Source organism: Staurois parvus, unplaced genomic scaffold, assembly GCF_062004578.1.
Source record: "Staurois parvus isolate SC_StPar_1 unplaced genomic scaffold, SC_StPar_1.0 ptg000303l, whole genome shotgun sequence".
NCBI lineage: Eukaryota > Metazoa > Chordata > Amphibia > Anura > Ranidae > Staurois > Staurois parvus.
In genome coordinates, this window is record NW_028318099.1 from 11767552 (window position 1) to 11784603 (window position 17052).

The following is a 17052-nucleotide window of genomic DNA, read 5'->3' on the forward strand; positions in this document are numbered from 1 at the left end:
AACATTAAATTGCTTATTTACACTGGATAAAGGCATGATCAATGGCTATAGACAAACATTTCAAAGCTGCGTGACCTAAAGAGTTACTTTTACTGTGCCCATTCTCGGGCAGAATGACAGTGCCTCCTAATTTCCCAGCCCTTATCCCCTACAGCACAATATACTGGTCTGCTCTTAATGGGTAGCCAATGCAGCAAAGCTGACAGAAAAACACCTACAATGTTTTTTTCCAGAAAGCAATGAACCACGATTGCTGCAGTGCTAGTCAAAATGGGCCGCACAGTGGCTAAGTAGTTAGCACTTCTGCCTAGCAGCACTGGAGTTGTTGATTCAAATTCCAACCATGACACTACTGGCCTGGAGTTTGCATGTTCTCCCTGTGCCTGCATGGGTTTCCTCTGGTCCTCCTACAATCCAAAGACATTCTAGTAAGGTTAATTGGCTCATGTCTTAATTGGCCTTAGTATGTGTTTGTATGAATGTGAGTTAGGGACCTTAGATTGTACGCTCCATGAGGGCAGGGACTGAGATGAATGTACAATACATGTAAAGGGCTGCATAAATTGACAGGGCTATATCTGTAATAAATAAATAAAATGAAATGTGGAATACAGCAATGCAAGGGTGCGAATCGAGATTTCTGGGCACGAAGGAGAATGTGGCCTCCCTCATTTGACAGTGCTCAGGCATGAGCAGCAAATTGCCAAGCCTAAGCACTGTCATACGAGGTGTCCTGGTCCACCCAGGTAAGCTCCAACACCAGAGTTCGGATCAGGGTGGGCCATCAGGAAGCACTGTTAATCTGCCCTGAATGGGCATAAGACAGCATCTGTCTACACCACCCTATAGAAAAAAAAATGGCTGGAAAAAAAACTGAATTCAAATTTTCATTCTTTGGCTTTTAAGCTACATTTCAGACTTCTTAGTTGGCGAGGACCAATACAGACAGTTTGTATCAAACAGATTTTCATCAATACAGCACTAAGGATGCATGTACTCAGTTCTTCAATAACTAGAGAAAGTAACTAAAAAACAATATTTAACAGAGATAGACAACAAATCAATTACTGTCTATTAGGCAATCTAAGATTTTCAATTTAACATGTTCAGTTATCACTGTAAACAATTTTATTTAGGGCTTGATTTAATGGGCTTTGTTATGTTGATGGCATTAGTTTAAGATGCTTCTACAATCAGTCAGAATTCAAATGGAAGGTGCATCTGACCTGTTTTTTTTTTATCTGCCTCAAGCAGATTTCCATTCAATAAACAAGAGCCTGTTGACATTGGTCCTTGAAAGAGTGCCACACAGGTATGTTTTTATTTTGTATAATTTGAATCAGTCAGAATGACAGGTCAAACCTTATTCATTTTTAATAAAAAGTTTACTTAATACATTTTTTGAATGCTCTAAAAACACAAAAACTATAAAAAACAAAAATATTTCTACTTGTCTGAGAATTAAAGTGAACAGCAATGTGCAAAGTGTTGTAAAGCACATAAATCACAATTCCTTTTAAACTGCCAGACTGTAATGTAATAAAATTTAATTTCTGCTGTTTTTTACTGCACACTGCTCTGGTTAATGGAAAAAACTTTATGGGGTCTAGAGCAGTACGTGAAAGGTCAATGTGATCACATAATATAGGAACTATTTACAAAAACATTGGAGAGAGCACCGTACCTCAAGCCGATGTGATGCGGTCTCTGGGTCTGTCACAATAAGAAATTCCTCCAGTGGCTTGCTACCATTTGCTTTTGGCTTCGATGTGTTTGGAATGGTGACAGTTTCCCCTGAGGATGTAGCATGATCAGAATTTTGAAGCTGAAGTTTCTTCAAGCGGCGTTCTTTACGGATGTCTTTGGCTTTCCGGCAAGGTGGCTTACTGGCATCAGCACCTATACCTATTATGTGTCAGAATAAAGCCCACTAAGATGTGGCACACAAACAATGCAAAAAAAAGTCTACAGAAATAAGGCCGCCATGGTTGATCATCAATTCTGAAAATGACGGTTCCAGTTATTACTTTTCCAATTACTGCCCCCTAAGCCAATTAGATTTGATTTTTCTCATTGGCTGCATATTTGTTGCAGATCAGTGACTCAGACAACAGTGAATCTGTTAGATCAGCAGGACTGCCTTGCTGAGGACCTCCAAAGTTCAAAACTGCAGCCCATTCCCTCCAGCATCTCACTACTAGTTAACAACTACTGTCATTCACAGTTTCAGGCCAAAAGTAAGGTATGGGATAGTAATCACCCACAGTAACTAGCCAGAATTTGTACAATAGAGTTCTTGGGTTCTGGGACTGTCTAGTACATAGCTGAACAATCTATGTAAGTATATTTTGGCTAAAGACTCCAATAGAGAGATTTTCCATCAATAGCCAGTGTCCCCACCATCTCCCTCTCAATGCCCTAACTAAAGTTCTCGCTTGCAATTTCATTTTACACTGAAAATTCTATTAGGTGAGCATTAAAACATTAATAAGCTTTGTAATTGTTGCAGTAGTTCTGTGAACTAGGTATTCCCCAAGATTTATGAAGCCAGGATGATGTTCCACTTGCCACCCTGATGTATAGGGATAGAGGCGATCCTTTCTATATCCTACATCATAACAATATATTATAATGAAATAACAAGAATAAGAGTGTTTAAATCAGTTAATACATATAGATATATATTTGTGTCTTAGATTAAGGTCTATTGTATTAGACATGGCTATTATTGCATATTTTGAGAAGTTGATTGATATATATATATATATAAAAGCATATTCCATCAGCAGCTAAAATGGCTTCTGCTGCTAAAAAGGCTTTTTAACCACTAGCCTAACGGGCACTTATACCCCCTTCCTGCCCAGGCCAATTTTCAGCTTTCAGCGCTGTCACACTTTGAATGACAATTGCGCGGTCATGCAACATTGTACCCATATGAAATTTTTATAATTTTTTTGAAACAGATAGAGCTTTATTTTGGTGGTATTTAATCACCTCTGGGATTTTAAATTTTTCTTAAACAAACCAAAAACCACTGAATTTTGAAAAAAAAAAACATTATTTCTTAGTTTTTGTTATACAATTTTGTAAATAAGTGAGTTTTCTCCTTCACTGATGTGCACTAATGAAGTTGCACTGATGGGCATTGATGAGGAGGCACTGGTAGGTTGCACTGATAGGCATTGACAGGCATCACTGATGGGCACTGAAAGGCAGCACTGATACATAACACTGATAGGCGGCACGGACTGGCACTGATAGGTGGCACTGATTGGCAGCACTGATAGGTGGCACTGACTAGCACTGATGGGTGACACTGAAAGGCAGCTCAGATGGGCAGTGATATGTGGCATTGATGTGCACTGGTATGCACTGATATGTGGCATTGATGTGGCACTGATATGTGGCACTGATGAGCACTTCTGGGGCCACACTGATCATCAGTGCCCTGATAAGTGTACATGTCTCCTCCACGGAAAGCCAATTACCGGCTCTCCTCTCAAGCTGTCAGCGTGACAGCTCGAGAGGAGAGAATGCCGATAACCGGCATTTCCGTGTTTACATGTGATCAGCTGTGATTGGACACAGCTGATCACATGACCGAGCCGACATCTTCGGCTCTTTCCGTGATCCGCTGTGTCCGAGGGACACAGCGGACTGGCGATCGCCGCGCTGCGCGCTCCCTGAGCCGCGCATGCGCAATGAGAATGGTAGGACATCATATGACGTCCTATCAGAACGAGAGAACCACCTTGCGCCCATTATTGTACTATAGGACGGGCGGAAGGTGGTTAAATGATGTTTTTGTAAGTTGTTAAAGACTGCTGAGTAATGATGAATGTTTGATAAAGTGTCTCGATAAATTGTTAGACAGATATTCTGACGTGTAACTGATAAGCATAAAAGGTAGGCAGGCAGCCAGCCATAAAGAACCCGATAAAAATGTGGACTGCAATCAATCAATCTAAGAGAGAGAATCTGATGGGCAGGGCATGGGTGCTCTTATACAGCTGTATTATCAATAAATATATAATTTGGAGCTCTCGTCTGCAAGGTTGTTCATTTCAGGTTTAAAGCCGTGAAAACCCTATACATTTATTGGTGCCTTTGACCCGGACCATCGCTGAAGCCAGGATCACTGCAGCCTATACACATCTCAACTACAGACAAGCAAGGCCTAACAAGCGAGCTTATTTCTCACATAAAAAAAACTTGTCTGCGCTTGGGGAATGGAGAAGAGGCAGGTGGAGAAGAGGCAGGTGATCCAGTTGCTAAACGCATGATTAAAAGAACCCAGACGAGAGGTAAATCGGGTTAATATATACACAGATTCACGTTTTGCTTTTGGAGCAGTCCATGATTATGCAGCATTGTGGAGAAGCAGGAATTATTTAACTCAAGGTAAACCGATTAAGAATGCTGCTCAGATAATGGCCTTATTGGAAGCCATTACCTTACCAGCCTCTGTGCTATAGTAAAAGGTAAAGGCTCATACTAAAGGAAGTGACCCCATCACTATGGGAAACCAAAGAGCAGACAAAGCTGCTAAAGAAGCTGCTCTGTTTCCTTTAAGTGAAGCGAGAAATGAAAGTGTGGTTTTTGAAAAACATACCTGATGAAGAAACATTGGGAAAGCTGCAAACTGCAGCATCTCAAAAAGAGATAAGTAAATGGAAGAAGGCCAGGGGCACACAGGATGAAAAAGGTATTTGGATCATGAGGAAGGGAGACCATGTGCCCCTTATTCTATGTATCCTGCTTTATGTTCTATGGCACATCTCCTCTCTCATGTTGCCAAAGGAGTGATGCTGGATGCAATTTTGTAAATATGGTTTGCGCCAAGTATTGAGACAATGGCAAAACAATTTTGTCAGGCATGTTTGATTTGTGCACAGTTCAACCCAGGGGAAAAAAAAAAAGTACAAACACCATCTGGTCATATCCCAAGACCTTGGTTGGAAGCTTTCCCAGTGGCAAAAAGCTACAGCAACAGCTAAGAAACTAATACAGGAAGTAGTATGTAGGTATGGAATCCCAGAGACAATAGAGAGTGATAGAGGGAAACACTTCACTGGTCAAGTAATGAAGGAAATACTGGCATCTTTTAACATAGAACAACACTTGCATACACCATACAACCCAGCTCCAAGTGGCAAGGTAGAAACATATAATGGGTTGTTAAAAGCAAAGCTGGGAAAAATTAAAGCTGAGAGAGGATTGAATTGGTTACAAAGGATTACCAATTGCATTGTTTTCTTTAAGAACCACTCCTAAACAGAAAGAAAGGTTATCTCCTTATGAGATACTTTTTGGATCAGTGCCAAAGACAGGTTTGTACTATCCATAGGCATCAACCAAATCCTACGGTACACTCACTGAGTATGTAATAGGCTTACAGAAAAACCATAATCAGTTGCATAATAAAATCTATGCCTCACTTCCAGATCCAGATGATCTTGAAGGGACACATAAGTTGCAACCAGGTGACTGGGTGATGCTTAAAAAGCACCAGAGGAGGAGAGGTCTTGAGCCCAGGTGCACAGGACCCCATCAAGTGGTACTGGTGACCCCAACAGCTGTAAAAGCTGGAGGGCAAGGAGGCTTGGGTGCATGCATCACATTGCAAACACATGCATAAGGTCGTGGTACCTGAGCAACCAGGCTAGCTTAAGGGATGAGGCCTCGGAGGGGGGCCCCTGAACTTGACAGGCGGTGCTGAGGGAAAAACATTAATTATGTCCCTTTCAGTTTCAGAATAAAGTCATCTGTGGAGGAGGAAGATGAGAGCATGGCAGGGTATCCTGATGATATTAATCCTAGGCCTGATGAATGTGGAGAGCCAAACCTTTCTGAATAGGATGATTCAAATGCATGAGGTGATCTCTAACCAATTTAATCTCTCAGACTGTTGGATATGTACTACGATTCCCCCTAGTCTGAGTCACAAGCCCATAATTGCTATGGCGGTGACAAGTCCTGATTTATATCATGCTTTGTTAGTAAATATGTCTACAAGTAGTACATTAAATGTGCACCAAGGGAAGGCGGTCAAGGAAGATCTGCTAATCCAGGGTATATCAGGAAAAGGAATAGGTATCACCTTAAATGGTACAACTAGGGTAGGTATCACAGATTATTACCAGGAGCCAGGTGAGATCCAAGTTGTATTAAATGGGTGTTATAATATATTGAATCAGACTATGTGTCGGTGCAAAGATGACTGCTCCAATTGTTTTAATAAAACCTTGAAGCAATCATTAAAGGCTTTTGATTTACCAGACGAGTGTAATGACACTTATATAGATAGTGATGTAAATAAATATAATATATCTGTAAAGGAATTATTGATGTCGGAATTAAAAAATGTCGGGGCAAAAGTCCTACCTAACCCATATTATTTTGTGTCTGGACGGAAAGCAAGGAAAAGTTTGCCCCTAAAAGCTAATGGTACCTGTGTCATAGCAGAACTTATTTATGCTACAAGACCAGTGAATATGTCTGATGTGTTAAAGGAACAAAAGGACATAGACAGAAGAGATCTACAGAAAGTAAGGTCTATTCTATAATATACACTGATATGGAAAGACCCGCCTCATCAGAACATAGGTACTATAAGGGGTAAAGTGTAAACCTGGCCATAACCTTCTTTGTTAGTTTTGGATCTGGAAAAATTCAAACAAACACTCTGTTTGGTTTAATAAATTTAAAAAACAGGATTTTTGTACTTTTGTGCTCACCGTAAAATACTTTTCTTGAAGTCCATAGAGGGTCACAGGAAGTCCTATAGGTGTCCATTTATCATGCAGCGGTAAATTACCGCTGCTCAGTTCTCTAGCATTCTTAGAGGAAACAGCTCTCCTCTGAATGCCTGTATACGAAGTGGTGTAGATCATTTCTCCTAAAGAGGAGTGAAGCGATCTGCAAACTCTTTGAACTCTAGAAAACGGCTGCTGTTACTGTAATCTTGCGAGATTACAGTAAAATCAGTGAAGCACACAGTTTATTAAGTAGCGGTAAATTAACTGCTGCTTAGTTGGTGGCTCTATCAGAGAAGACTGCTCAGTACCTTACTACACTACACTACACTACACTACACACACACACACACACACACACACAAAACAACACCACACACACAAATATAAAACTTGCTCTACCCGATCTGGGGTTGTGAAAGGCAGAGGGGCTTTTCCACTGTCTTGGGGGCTCTGACTGAGGAAGAAGGAAGTTAATAATCTTCCTCCTCAGTTCTTCCGGGATTCACTCTTCTCTCCCCGATTCTCCATCTCTGGGCTGGAGAATCTGGGAGGGAGAATTTTCACACAGATCACCAGTAAAGGGCTGACATCGCACCTTCATAAACTGTTTCTGTCAATGAAAGATTCTCTGTGTGCTGAAAAAGATCAGCAGAGCATATGTTCTCCACTGATCATCTGCTTCAGAAACCACTAATGTACTGAGATCAGCAGCTATCCTCAGGATCACAGCTCATCTCCGTTTCAGATTCGGACACCATAGTGTCAGTTATTCTATGCCTAGTAGAGGACTGGACACTTGCAAACAAAGAAAACAGTGGGCGAGCCCAGGATAAACCCCCCGCTATTCCCACGCATGCCAAAGTTTGTAGCAAGCAGTACCACAGCATAATTATACACAGAGTGGTGGAAACTGTATCCCTCAATGGACTTCAAGAAAAATATTTTAAGGCGTGTACAACCCTATTTTCTTTCTCATCCATCTAGTGATTCAGGGAGTCATATACTTCTGGGAAGTCCAAAAGCAGTCCAACTGGGGGATGAGTAACAGCAATCAGCATTACCTGGGCAAATGTGAACAAACCTGGGGAATGCATGCATCCCAAGAACTGTCAAAGGATGAACCCATCACTGCATGAGGCTCAACCTGGTAAAAGAGGACAAGACCAGGTGGTAATAGCATGGGAATAAAGCCTTATGCCAGAAGACAAGGGTACTCACTAGTGAGGAAGATACACCATTGAAGGTAACCTAACAATTGACAATACCATAGTATTGGTCAATCTTATCCATCCAAGAGTTGGAACAGAACAAAAATTTCCCAAAAAGCAAAGACTCACAGCCTAAGTTTGAGTAGCACGGAGAAGGAATACCTATCCAAGGATTTGGATCCAACCAAGGAACTGAAGGTTGTCCTGGTAAGGGAATACCAGAGTTTCTATAAGCTAGGGAAGGCCTAAGACTCAGTTCACCTGTTCTTAAAGTCCACGAGAGAAGGTGGGTGGTGCATGTCTGGAGAAATTACCAGGACAGACATCTACCTTGCCAGAGAGAGGACCATCTAGAAGAATGCTAAAAACGGCTAATTCAGAAGTAACTCCAAGGCGTGAACATAGACAAAGTTTATTCCCCTGGAATCAGCATGGTTAATGGGAAGGTATATTACAGCTATAGAAGGATTAGGCAGGGAATAGCAGGTAGATCTCAATAAATATTGAAGGGAACAGATTTGATATAGCAGGGGACTAAACTCCTGCCTGAAATAACCCATCTATCCTGATGTCCAGTAGATAAGAATTCTCCAATGACAAGATCTTCCCAAAGTGGGAAGATGGGAGGGTGGAGGTAGACCAAAAAGAAATAAGGGATACCTCAAACAGCGAGGCCCCTCAACACCTGCCTCTACTGCAATGGTTGAAAAAAGGTTAACTCCCTGACTTAAAAAGGGAAGAATATGCTGTAGACTCCTTAACTAAAGACTAGGATAAACTGTCTGCAGGTGATGAGCAGTTTCCAGCACCAAATCCTGATGAAGCAGGACTCATCTGAATCTAGGGGGTATGAGGCACATTAGAGAGGTGTTGTCCTCTAAGCTCCATGGTGATTGATATCTCCACAGGAGGTCATCTGAGTGTCCCAGAATAGGGAAGCCATGAAAAGACACTGAAGCAAACAACCTGAGGAACACTAGGTGTGCATGAGACAATGATCTGCAAGAGCTTGTCCCATATAGCCATACAGGTCAAAGATCCCTCTGGGGAGGGAAGTGGTGTTGGTTTCAAAGGCTATCAGGACCAACTGATAGCCTCATGTGCCCCAGGGGAGACAAAACAATTGCACTGAAGAACAGAACAGTGGCTAAAATTAGAAAAGGTCCTGTGGCTAAACAGGTACATGGGGCAGAGAAGGAATTTCTGGGTTCAGAAGAGCCCCAAAGGAGCAGTGGTAGTTCAGAGGTGACAGATTAGTTTGCAAATCCAAAGGGGTAGTTTCTTCACCCAAATGCCTGATGGGCAAACTAGTCAAGAGCCCACAAGGGATAACAAAATTCCCAAAGTGGGGGTGCATGTTTCAGCTGAAGGCTTCTCTGAAGGTTTAGCAGGTTTCTTGCTACCAATCTTGCGGATGACTGAAGAACTGGGTTTAAAAAGGGCCTGGTCATGTTTGCTCCAGGAGAGAGATGAAACTCAGCTTTTCCTTAGGCTACTTACACTGGGGCAGGCAAATGTTCTGACCTCTAGCGATATCCTTGATAACAATGTCAAGGGTAAGACTGAAGAGAACAAGCACCTTAAAATGCTTTGCAAATTTATATGGAGAACAGACCCATATGGGATACAAGCTTAGATGGTACCAGCAGGCCATGTCATCTGAAGCTGTGCCACGCACTCTATCAGAAAAAGGTCAGGTTGCGGAATTTAACTTATTGCCACAGTTTGATAGATTAATATCAAAGCTAGAATGTAGCGAAGCACTGGGTGCATGCCAGTAAAAACTAGGTTTTAAAGAGGAATTATAGCTGCTGGTCAGTGGAATCTTTAAACGTAAGAACACTCTCTACTGACCTAGTGGTTTTCTTGTTGAGGTGGGTCACTGACAGGTTCACAGTGGGGATTGGGGGACGGGGAATTGTGATGTTTAATCCAGGACCCGTTAAGGCGCTTCCAATGCTCAGAGCAGAAAAGTTTCCCGTGTCTAGATAAAAACATGTTGCAACCGGTTGGTGGTGAAGCAGCAAAGTTCAGGATATGAGGCACAGCCTTGGGTACACACAAAATTTAGAACAGATTACTGGAGGTGACCAAAGTCATTGCAGATGGGCAGTAGGAACAAACCAGAGATCAGAGTTCAATATGTCTCATTCCATGCTGAATGGCGCACCACCCTACCCAACAAATTATGGCAGCGCTCAGTCCCTCAGCAGTGCCTTTTTTTTTTGCAGTAAAAGTGGCATAAAGCGCGAAACTTAAAAGTTGCCCAGTAGAGTAAACAACAAGCTAACTCCTGGTGCTCTGTCTGGTCAGCTTTTTAAAAGAATGAGGAAAGGTAAATCAAGATAGCTGGCAGTGTAAAGACCAGCTCTAGCAGCGATGTAGCGTGGAATCTTGAAGAAACAATTAAATAAAGCAAAAAAACTAGCAAAAGTAAATGTTTCCCAGCAAAGCTGAAGAAAAGTGGTCTTTCTTATGACAATATAAAAAAACTGAGGCATGTTGGGATTATCCTAGGCTGGCTTACAGATCATTTTGTTTGGCAGTGTGCAGTTCTCCAAGAGGTGACAGTATATGACTTCTGTATCTCTCAATGGACCAAAAAAAAAAAAAAAAAATATAGTGTTTTTAAAGGGTTGTATGGGGTATGTAAAAGAATACCTACTCGCTGCAATGCTGCAGCATGGGTGTGATTCTGCAGCTGTCCCCTGCCTTGCTCAAAGCTCAAGAACTGACCGATCACATGCAAGCTGATTGCTCAGCTTTAAGTCTTCTCAGAGTTGAGAGCGGTAACTGTCAATCAGCACTCTCTGTTCATCTCCCCCATCACTCACTGGAGCACCAGGTTGGAGAAGGGGCGAATGCAGTTGGCTCTGAGAACCAGAGCTGTCAATCAGTCATCTGGGAGGATCCCGACAATATTGTTGCCTGCAGCAGCTCTGTGATGTCAGCTGACAGCAGGCAGGCTCTGTGAAATGTGTCACACAGCTGGGCCTATGCACAGAGCATAATGAATATGTGTCACAGAATTCAACAAAGCAAATGTGTGGGGATTCTTCACAATTAACATATACATACTTCAAGATAACTGAGAATAATAGCAGTAGGCTAGAAATAATTGAAATACAATGTGGAAATGAAGACATAATTTTACATTTTGACTATACACTTTAAATTGTGTCTCCAAACCATGTGGCAGCTGCAGAAACATATAAAACCAAACTGTGTGGTAGTTCATGTTTCTACTTGTATTTGTAGCAAAGAGTACATTGTTCCCTCCTGATAAACATCTGAGGGTGACAATGCTGTTTCAGAGACTAAGCATACAACCTCAGTTTACAATGACACAGCCAGTTTGATGTTTATGAGGAAAGAATATAGGGGCCTCTAGACAGATCAATAATAGAGAATAGTGATTCCAAAACAAAACAAAAGTTCAAGGCCTTTTACCTTTATGCAGACTATGCATAAATGTAAAAAACTTTCTGTGTGCAGCAACCCCCCCAAATACTTACTTGAACCCTATAGCGATCCAACAATTTGCACAAGAGCCTCATCTCTCTGGAGACTCTCCCTCTTCATTGGCTGAGACAGCAGCAGGAACCAATGGCTCCAGCTGCTCTCAATCACAGGAGAGAGAGAGGGCAGGGCCGATTGTGTGAACGGAAACAGTGAGCAGCAGCTTGCGAACGAGCCTGCTTGGTTGCCCCCATAGCAAACTGTTTGCTCTGAGGGAACTCAGCAGAAGGGAGGTGCCAGGAACGCTGGCGGGAGACCCAAGAGGAGGAGGATCGGGGCTGATCTGTGCAAAACCATTACACAGAGCAGGTAAGTATAACATGTTTGTCATTTTAAAAAATGCCTTTAATACCACTCTAAGTAGCAAACAACATTTACAAACAATATCATTACTTTTACAAAATCACATTTGCCAGAGAGCGTAACTAGACTGCAATCAAATGTAATTTTAGGATGGAATATCCACTTTCTAATTCATTCACACTGCATCTATACAACTTTATGTAGAACTGACATTTCATGTGTTAAGGACATCCATCACAGCAGTATAGGTGTATGAAAAGCTACATCAACCCCAGAACCACACACATTGATCTAAATCATGTGCACACCACCCAACACTCCCACTCATCGGTACTGCTAGTACAAACAATAAAATAAAAAGAAGCCATATGTGCGTGGGACTCAACCAAACTGGAAGAATTTTCAAGAGACAACAGGAAAAGCGTCTTTGCTTATTGTGCATTTTACTTTTAAGTCAATAAATCTATAGCTAAATACAGCATGTGTGAGGAAAACAACATAATCATACTCTCTATAGTATCACTCCTACAGAAAACAGAAAAACAATCCTGAGATTTCCAAAAACTACTTGACGTTAAAGAAATGGGGAAAATAGGAGAACACAGCTGTGAAAACTCAACAGGGGTCCCAACCCCTCACTATTTTATTCAAAACATTGAAAAAGTTCTAGGTTTTAGATACATTTTAAAAAGAATGGTACTCAAGCACACCAATGAGGAAACCATTACTTTCCAAAAAATAAACTGCTGCACTACACATGCAAATAGATATTACACAATACTTCTGATATGTCTTGTGAACTAATGAGAGAAAAGCTCAGCTCTGTGGGTTATTTTCACAATAAAAATACCACAGCACCATAAAATACATCCCAAACCTAAAGAATGACAGAGTAACCAGCAGAATTTGGGGCCACTCTGCTGTCTCTGAGACCCTATAGCTTGCTATTATAGAAGGAACAATAAATTCAAATGTGTAAACACAAGAGGACAGTTACATCAATTACAGTAACAAGCAACAGCAGAACAGCTTTAACATTTTTCGATTTGGCTGGCCGAGTTAAAGTCCAGACCTCAATCCAATCGAGATGCTTTGAAATGACCTTGAGACTTCATGAAAGGAGTCACAGAAAGGTCAACAAGCAAGCAAGCAAGGTATGGAGGAATAGTCTAAGCTTGCTTATAACCCTCGTACGACTCTGATCAGCAGCTTCAGGCAGGTTTGATGATACTTGACAAAAGCAAAAAGAGTCTCTGACAGTAACCGGAGTTTAACATACACCATATTACCAAAAGTATTGGGACACCCCTCCAAAACATTGGATTCAGGTGTTCCAATCACCTCCATGGCCACAGGTAAATAAAATCAAGCACCTAGACATGCAAACTGCTTCTACAAACATTTGTGAAAGAATAGATCGCTCTCAGGAGCTCAGTGAACTCAAGCATGGTACCATGATAGGTTGCCACCTGTGCAATAAGTCCATCCATGAAATTTCCTTGCTACTAATTATTCCAACTGTTATTGGTATTATAACAAAGTGGAAGCAACCGGGAACAACAGCAACTCAGCCACGAAGTGGTCTGGCAATCCGATGGACATGTCTGGGTTTGGCAGTTGCAAGGAGAACGGTACTTGCCTGACTGCATTGTGCCAAGTGTAAAGTTTGGTGGGGGGAGGGGGGGGGGTTATGGTGTGGGGTTGTTTATCAGGGCCTGGGTTTGGCCCCTTAGTTCCAGTGAAGGGAACTCTTAAGGTGTCAGCATGCCAAGACATGTTGCATAATTTCATGCTCCCAAGTTTGAGAGTTTGGAGGAACTCAGCTATGAGGAAAGATTAAAGGAACTGAATTTATTCTCTCCTGCGAAGAATGAGATATAAGGGGGAATATGATCAACATGTATAAGTACATCAGTGGTTCACATAGTGAACTCAGTGTAGAGTTATTCACCCTGAGGTCATCACAGAGGACACTCTTTACGTCTGGAGGAAAAGAAATGTAATCTCCAAATACGGAAAGGTTTCTTCAGAGTAAGAGCTGTGAAAATGTGGAATAGACTTCCTCAAGAATTAGTTCTGATAAGCTCAGTGGATTGCTTTAAAAAGGCCTTGATTCTTTCATGGATATACAGAATATAACTGGATACTAACATTTATAGGTAAAGTTGATCCAGAGAATATCCGATTGCCTCTCGGGGGATCAGGAAGGACTTTTTTCCCCTGCAGGAGCAATTGGATCATGCTTTCCTGTTTTTTTTTGCCTTCCTCTGGATCAACTGTGGGTGTAGGATTATAACTTTTTTTTTATGTTTATGGTGGAACTGGATGAACTTTTGTCTTTTTTCAGCCAGACTATGTAACAAAATATATAATATATATATATATATATATATATATATACACAGTTGCAAGAAAAAGTATGTGAACCCCTTGGGATTACGTGGAGTTTTGCATGAATTGGGCATAAAATGTGCTCTGAACGTCATCTAAGTCACAACAATAGAAGAACACAGTCTGCTGAACATAATACTACACAAACATTAGATGTTGCCATGGTTTAATTGCACATAACGTGTAAACATTCACAGTGCAGGGAGGAAAAAGTATGTGATGCCCTAGCTTAATGACTTCTCCCAGAGCTAATTGGAGCCAGGAGTGAGCCAACCTTGACTCCAATCAGTGTGATGATATTGGATGTGTTGCTGACAGCTGTCCTGCCCTTAAACACACACCTGTTTTGGGTTTACTGGTTTCAAGAAGCACTGTCTGATGTGAACCATGCCTCGCAGAAAAGAGCTCTCAGAAGACCTACGATCAAGAATTGACTTGCACGAAGCTGGAAAGGGTTACAAAAGTATCTCCAAAAGCCTTGATGTTCATGTGTCCATGGTAAGACAGACTGTCTACAAATGGAGAAAGTTTAGCACTGTTGCTACTCTCCCTGCGCGTGGTCGTCCTGTAAAAATGACTGCAAGAGCACAGCGCAGAATGCTGCATGAGGTAAAGAAGAATCCCAGAGTGTCAGCTAAAGACCTACATGAATCTCTGGCACATGCTAACATTTTTGTTGACACATCTACAATAAGGAAAACATTAAACAAGAATGGAGTACATGGGAGGACACCACGGAGGAAGCCATTGCTGTCCAAAAAGAATATTGCAGCACGTTTGAAGTTTGCAAAAGAGCACCTGGATGTTCCACAGCACTACTGGCAAAATATACTGTGGACAGATGAAACCAAGATTGAGTTGTTTGGGAAGAACACACAACACTATGTGTGGAGAAAAAAAGGCACAGCACACCAACATCAAAACCTCATCCCCACTGTGAAACATGGCAGAGGGAGCATTATGGTTTCGGGCTGCTTTGCTGCCTCAGGGCCTGGACGGATTGTTGTCATTGATGGGAAAATGAATTCCAGAGTTTATCAAGACATTTTGCAGGAAAACGTACAACCATCTGTCCGCCAACTGAAGCTCCGCAGAGGATGGGTGATGCAACAGGACAATGACCCAAAGCGTACAAGTAATTCAACAAAACAATGGCTGCAACAGCACAGAATACGCCTTCTGGAGTGGCCCAGTCAGAGTCCTGACCTCAACCCGATTGAAATGCTGTGGCATGACCTTAAGAGAGCGATTCACACCAGACATCCCAAGAATATTGCTACACTGAAACAGTTTTGTGAAGAGGAGTGATCCAAAATGACTCCAGATCGTTGTGCAGGTCTGATCGGCAACTACAGGAAACGTTTGGTTGAGGTTATTGCTGCCAAAGGAGGGTCAACCAGTTATTAAGTCCAAAGGTTCACATACTTTTTCCTCCCTGCACTGTGAATGTTTACATGTTATGTGCAATTAAACCATGGCAACATCTAATGTTTGTGTAGTATTATGTTCAGCAGACTGTGTTCTTCTATTGTTGTGACTTAGATGACGTTCAGAGCACATTTTATGCCCAATTCATGCAAAACTCCACGTAATCCCAAGGGGTTCACATACTTTTTCTTGCAACTGTATATATATATATATATATATATATGTATTCATACCCCTTGAAATTTTCCACATTTGTCATGTTACAACCAAAAACATAAATCTATTTTATTGGGATTTTATGTGATAGACCAACACAAAGTGCCACATAATTGTGAAGTGGAAGGAAAATGATAAATGGTTTTCAAAATGTTTTACAAATAAATATCTGAAAAGTCTGGCGTACATTTGTATTCAGCCTTCCTGAATCAATACTTTGTAGAACCACCTTTTGTGCACATTCTTCTTTGCAAAATAGTTCAAGCTCTGTCAGATTGGATGGAGAGCTTCTATGAACAGCAATTTTCAAATCTTGCCACAGATTCTCAATTGAATTTAGAACTGGACTTTGACTGGGCCATTCTAACACATGAATATGCTTTGATCTAAACCATTCCATTGTAGCTCTGGCTGTATGTTTAGGGTTGTTGTCCTACTGGAAGGTGAACCTCCACCCCAGTCTCAAGTCTTTTGCAGACTCTAACAGATTTTCTTATTAAGATTGCCCTGTGCTTGGCTCCATCCATCTTCCCATCAACTCTGACCATCTTCCCTGTCCCTGCTGAAGAAAAGCATCCCCACAACATGATGCTGGCCCTTTGAATTCCACACAGTGCTCATGCATTTATTTATGGCTGCTAGGCTGACACATGCTCGGGACTGGAAACAACCTTTAGCCCCTGACCTTTCTGTAAGTATACATATTTTAAACTAACACGTCTCATATGAATAAATGTTTGCCAAGGCTCACCTTTTACTAAATAAATTTCTTCGTAACTGTGCTTCCTGGCTACAGTCTCATTGGTGCTCATTACTGTTGTAAATGCATCCTAGCAGAATGCAGTTATGGTCTTAGCACCCATGCCTTACCGGCCCATTTATTTATTTATCTGGATTCATTATTTGCTTTATATTTACTTAGTTGTCCATTTTATTTATTTTATTTTAATTTACTTGACTGCTCTGCAGGGACTTTCTGGACTGTGGTCCACTTCCTGTTTCTATAGGTATTCCCTTAACCATGGCACCATACCGTCTCCCTCTCTCCCTTTATTTTCTCTCTTTTCCTTTCTTCCCCTACTTATACCCATTATCTCTTCCCTTCCCCCTCCCCAGTCCCAGTTTTTTTCCTTCTTTCTTAATATAGTTTACATACTGTCATAAGTCAAACAATGACGCTGTACTGCACTGGTGACAGTATATTTTTTTAAAAACTGCGAAACACAAAT

At 41.5% G+C, this 17052-nt stretch overlaps 1 protein-coding gene across 8 annotated transcripts in view; it reads right to left on the bottom strand.

Annotated features, from left to right (window-relative positions):
* Positions 1-17052, bottom strand: part of ATE1 (arginyltransferase 1) — a 136789-nt gene that overhangs the window by 97726 nt on the left and 22011 nt on the right. For all 8 annotated transcript variants that reach the window (XM_089683236.1, XM_089683239.1, XM_089683241.1 and 5 more), the window contains exon 6: positions 1685-1905. In XM_089683236.1, the coding sequence (XP_089539362.1) occupies positions 1685-1905 (221 nt within the window). The remainder of the gene's footprint in view (positions 1-1684; positions 1906-17052) is intronic.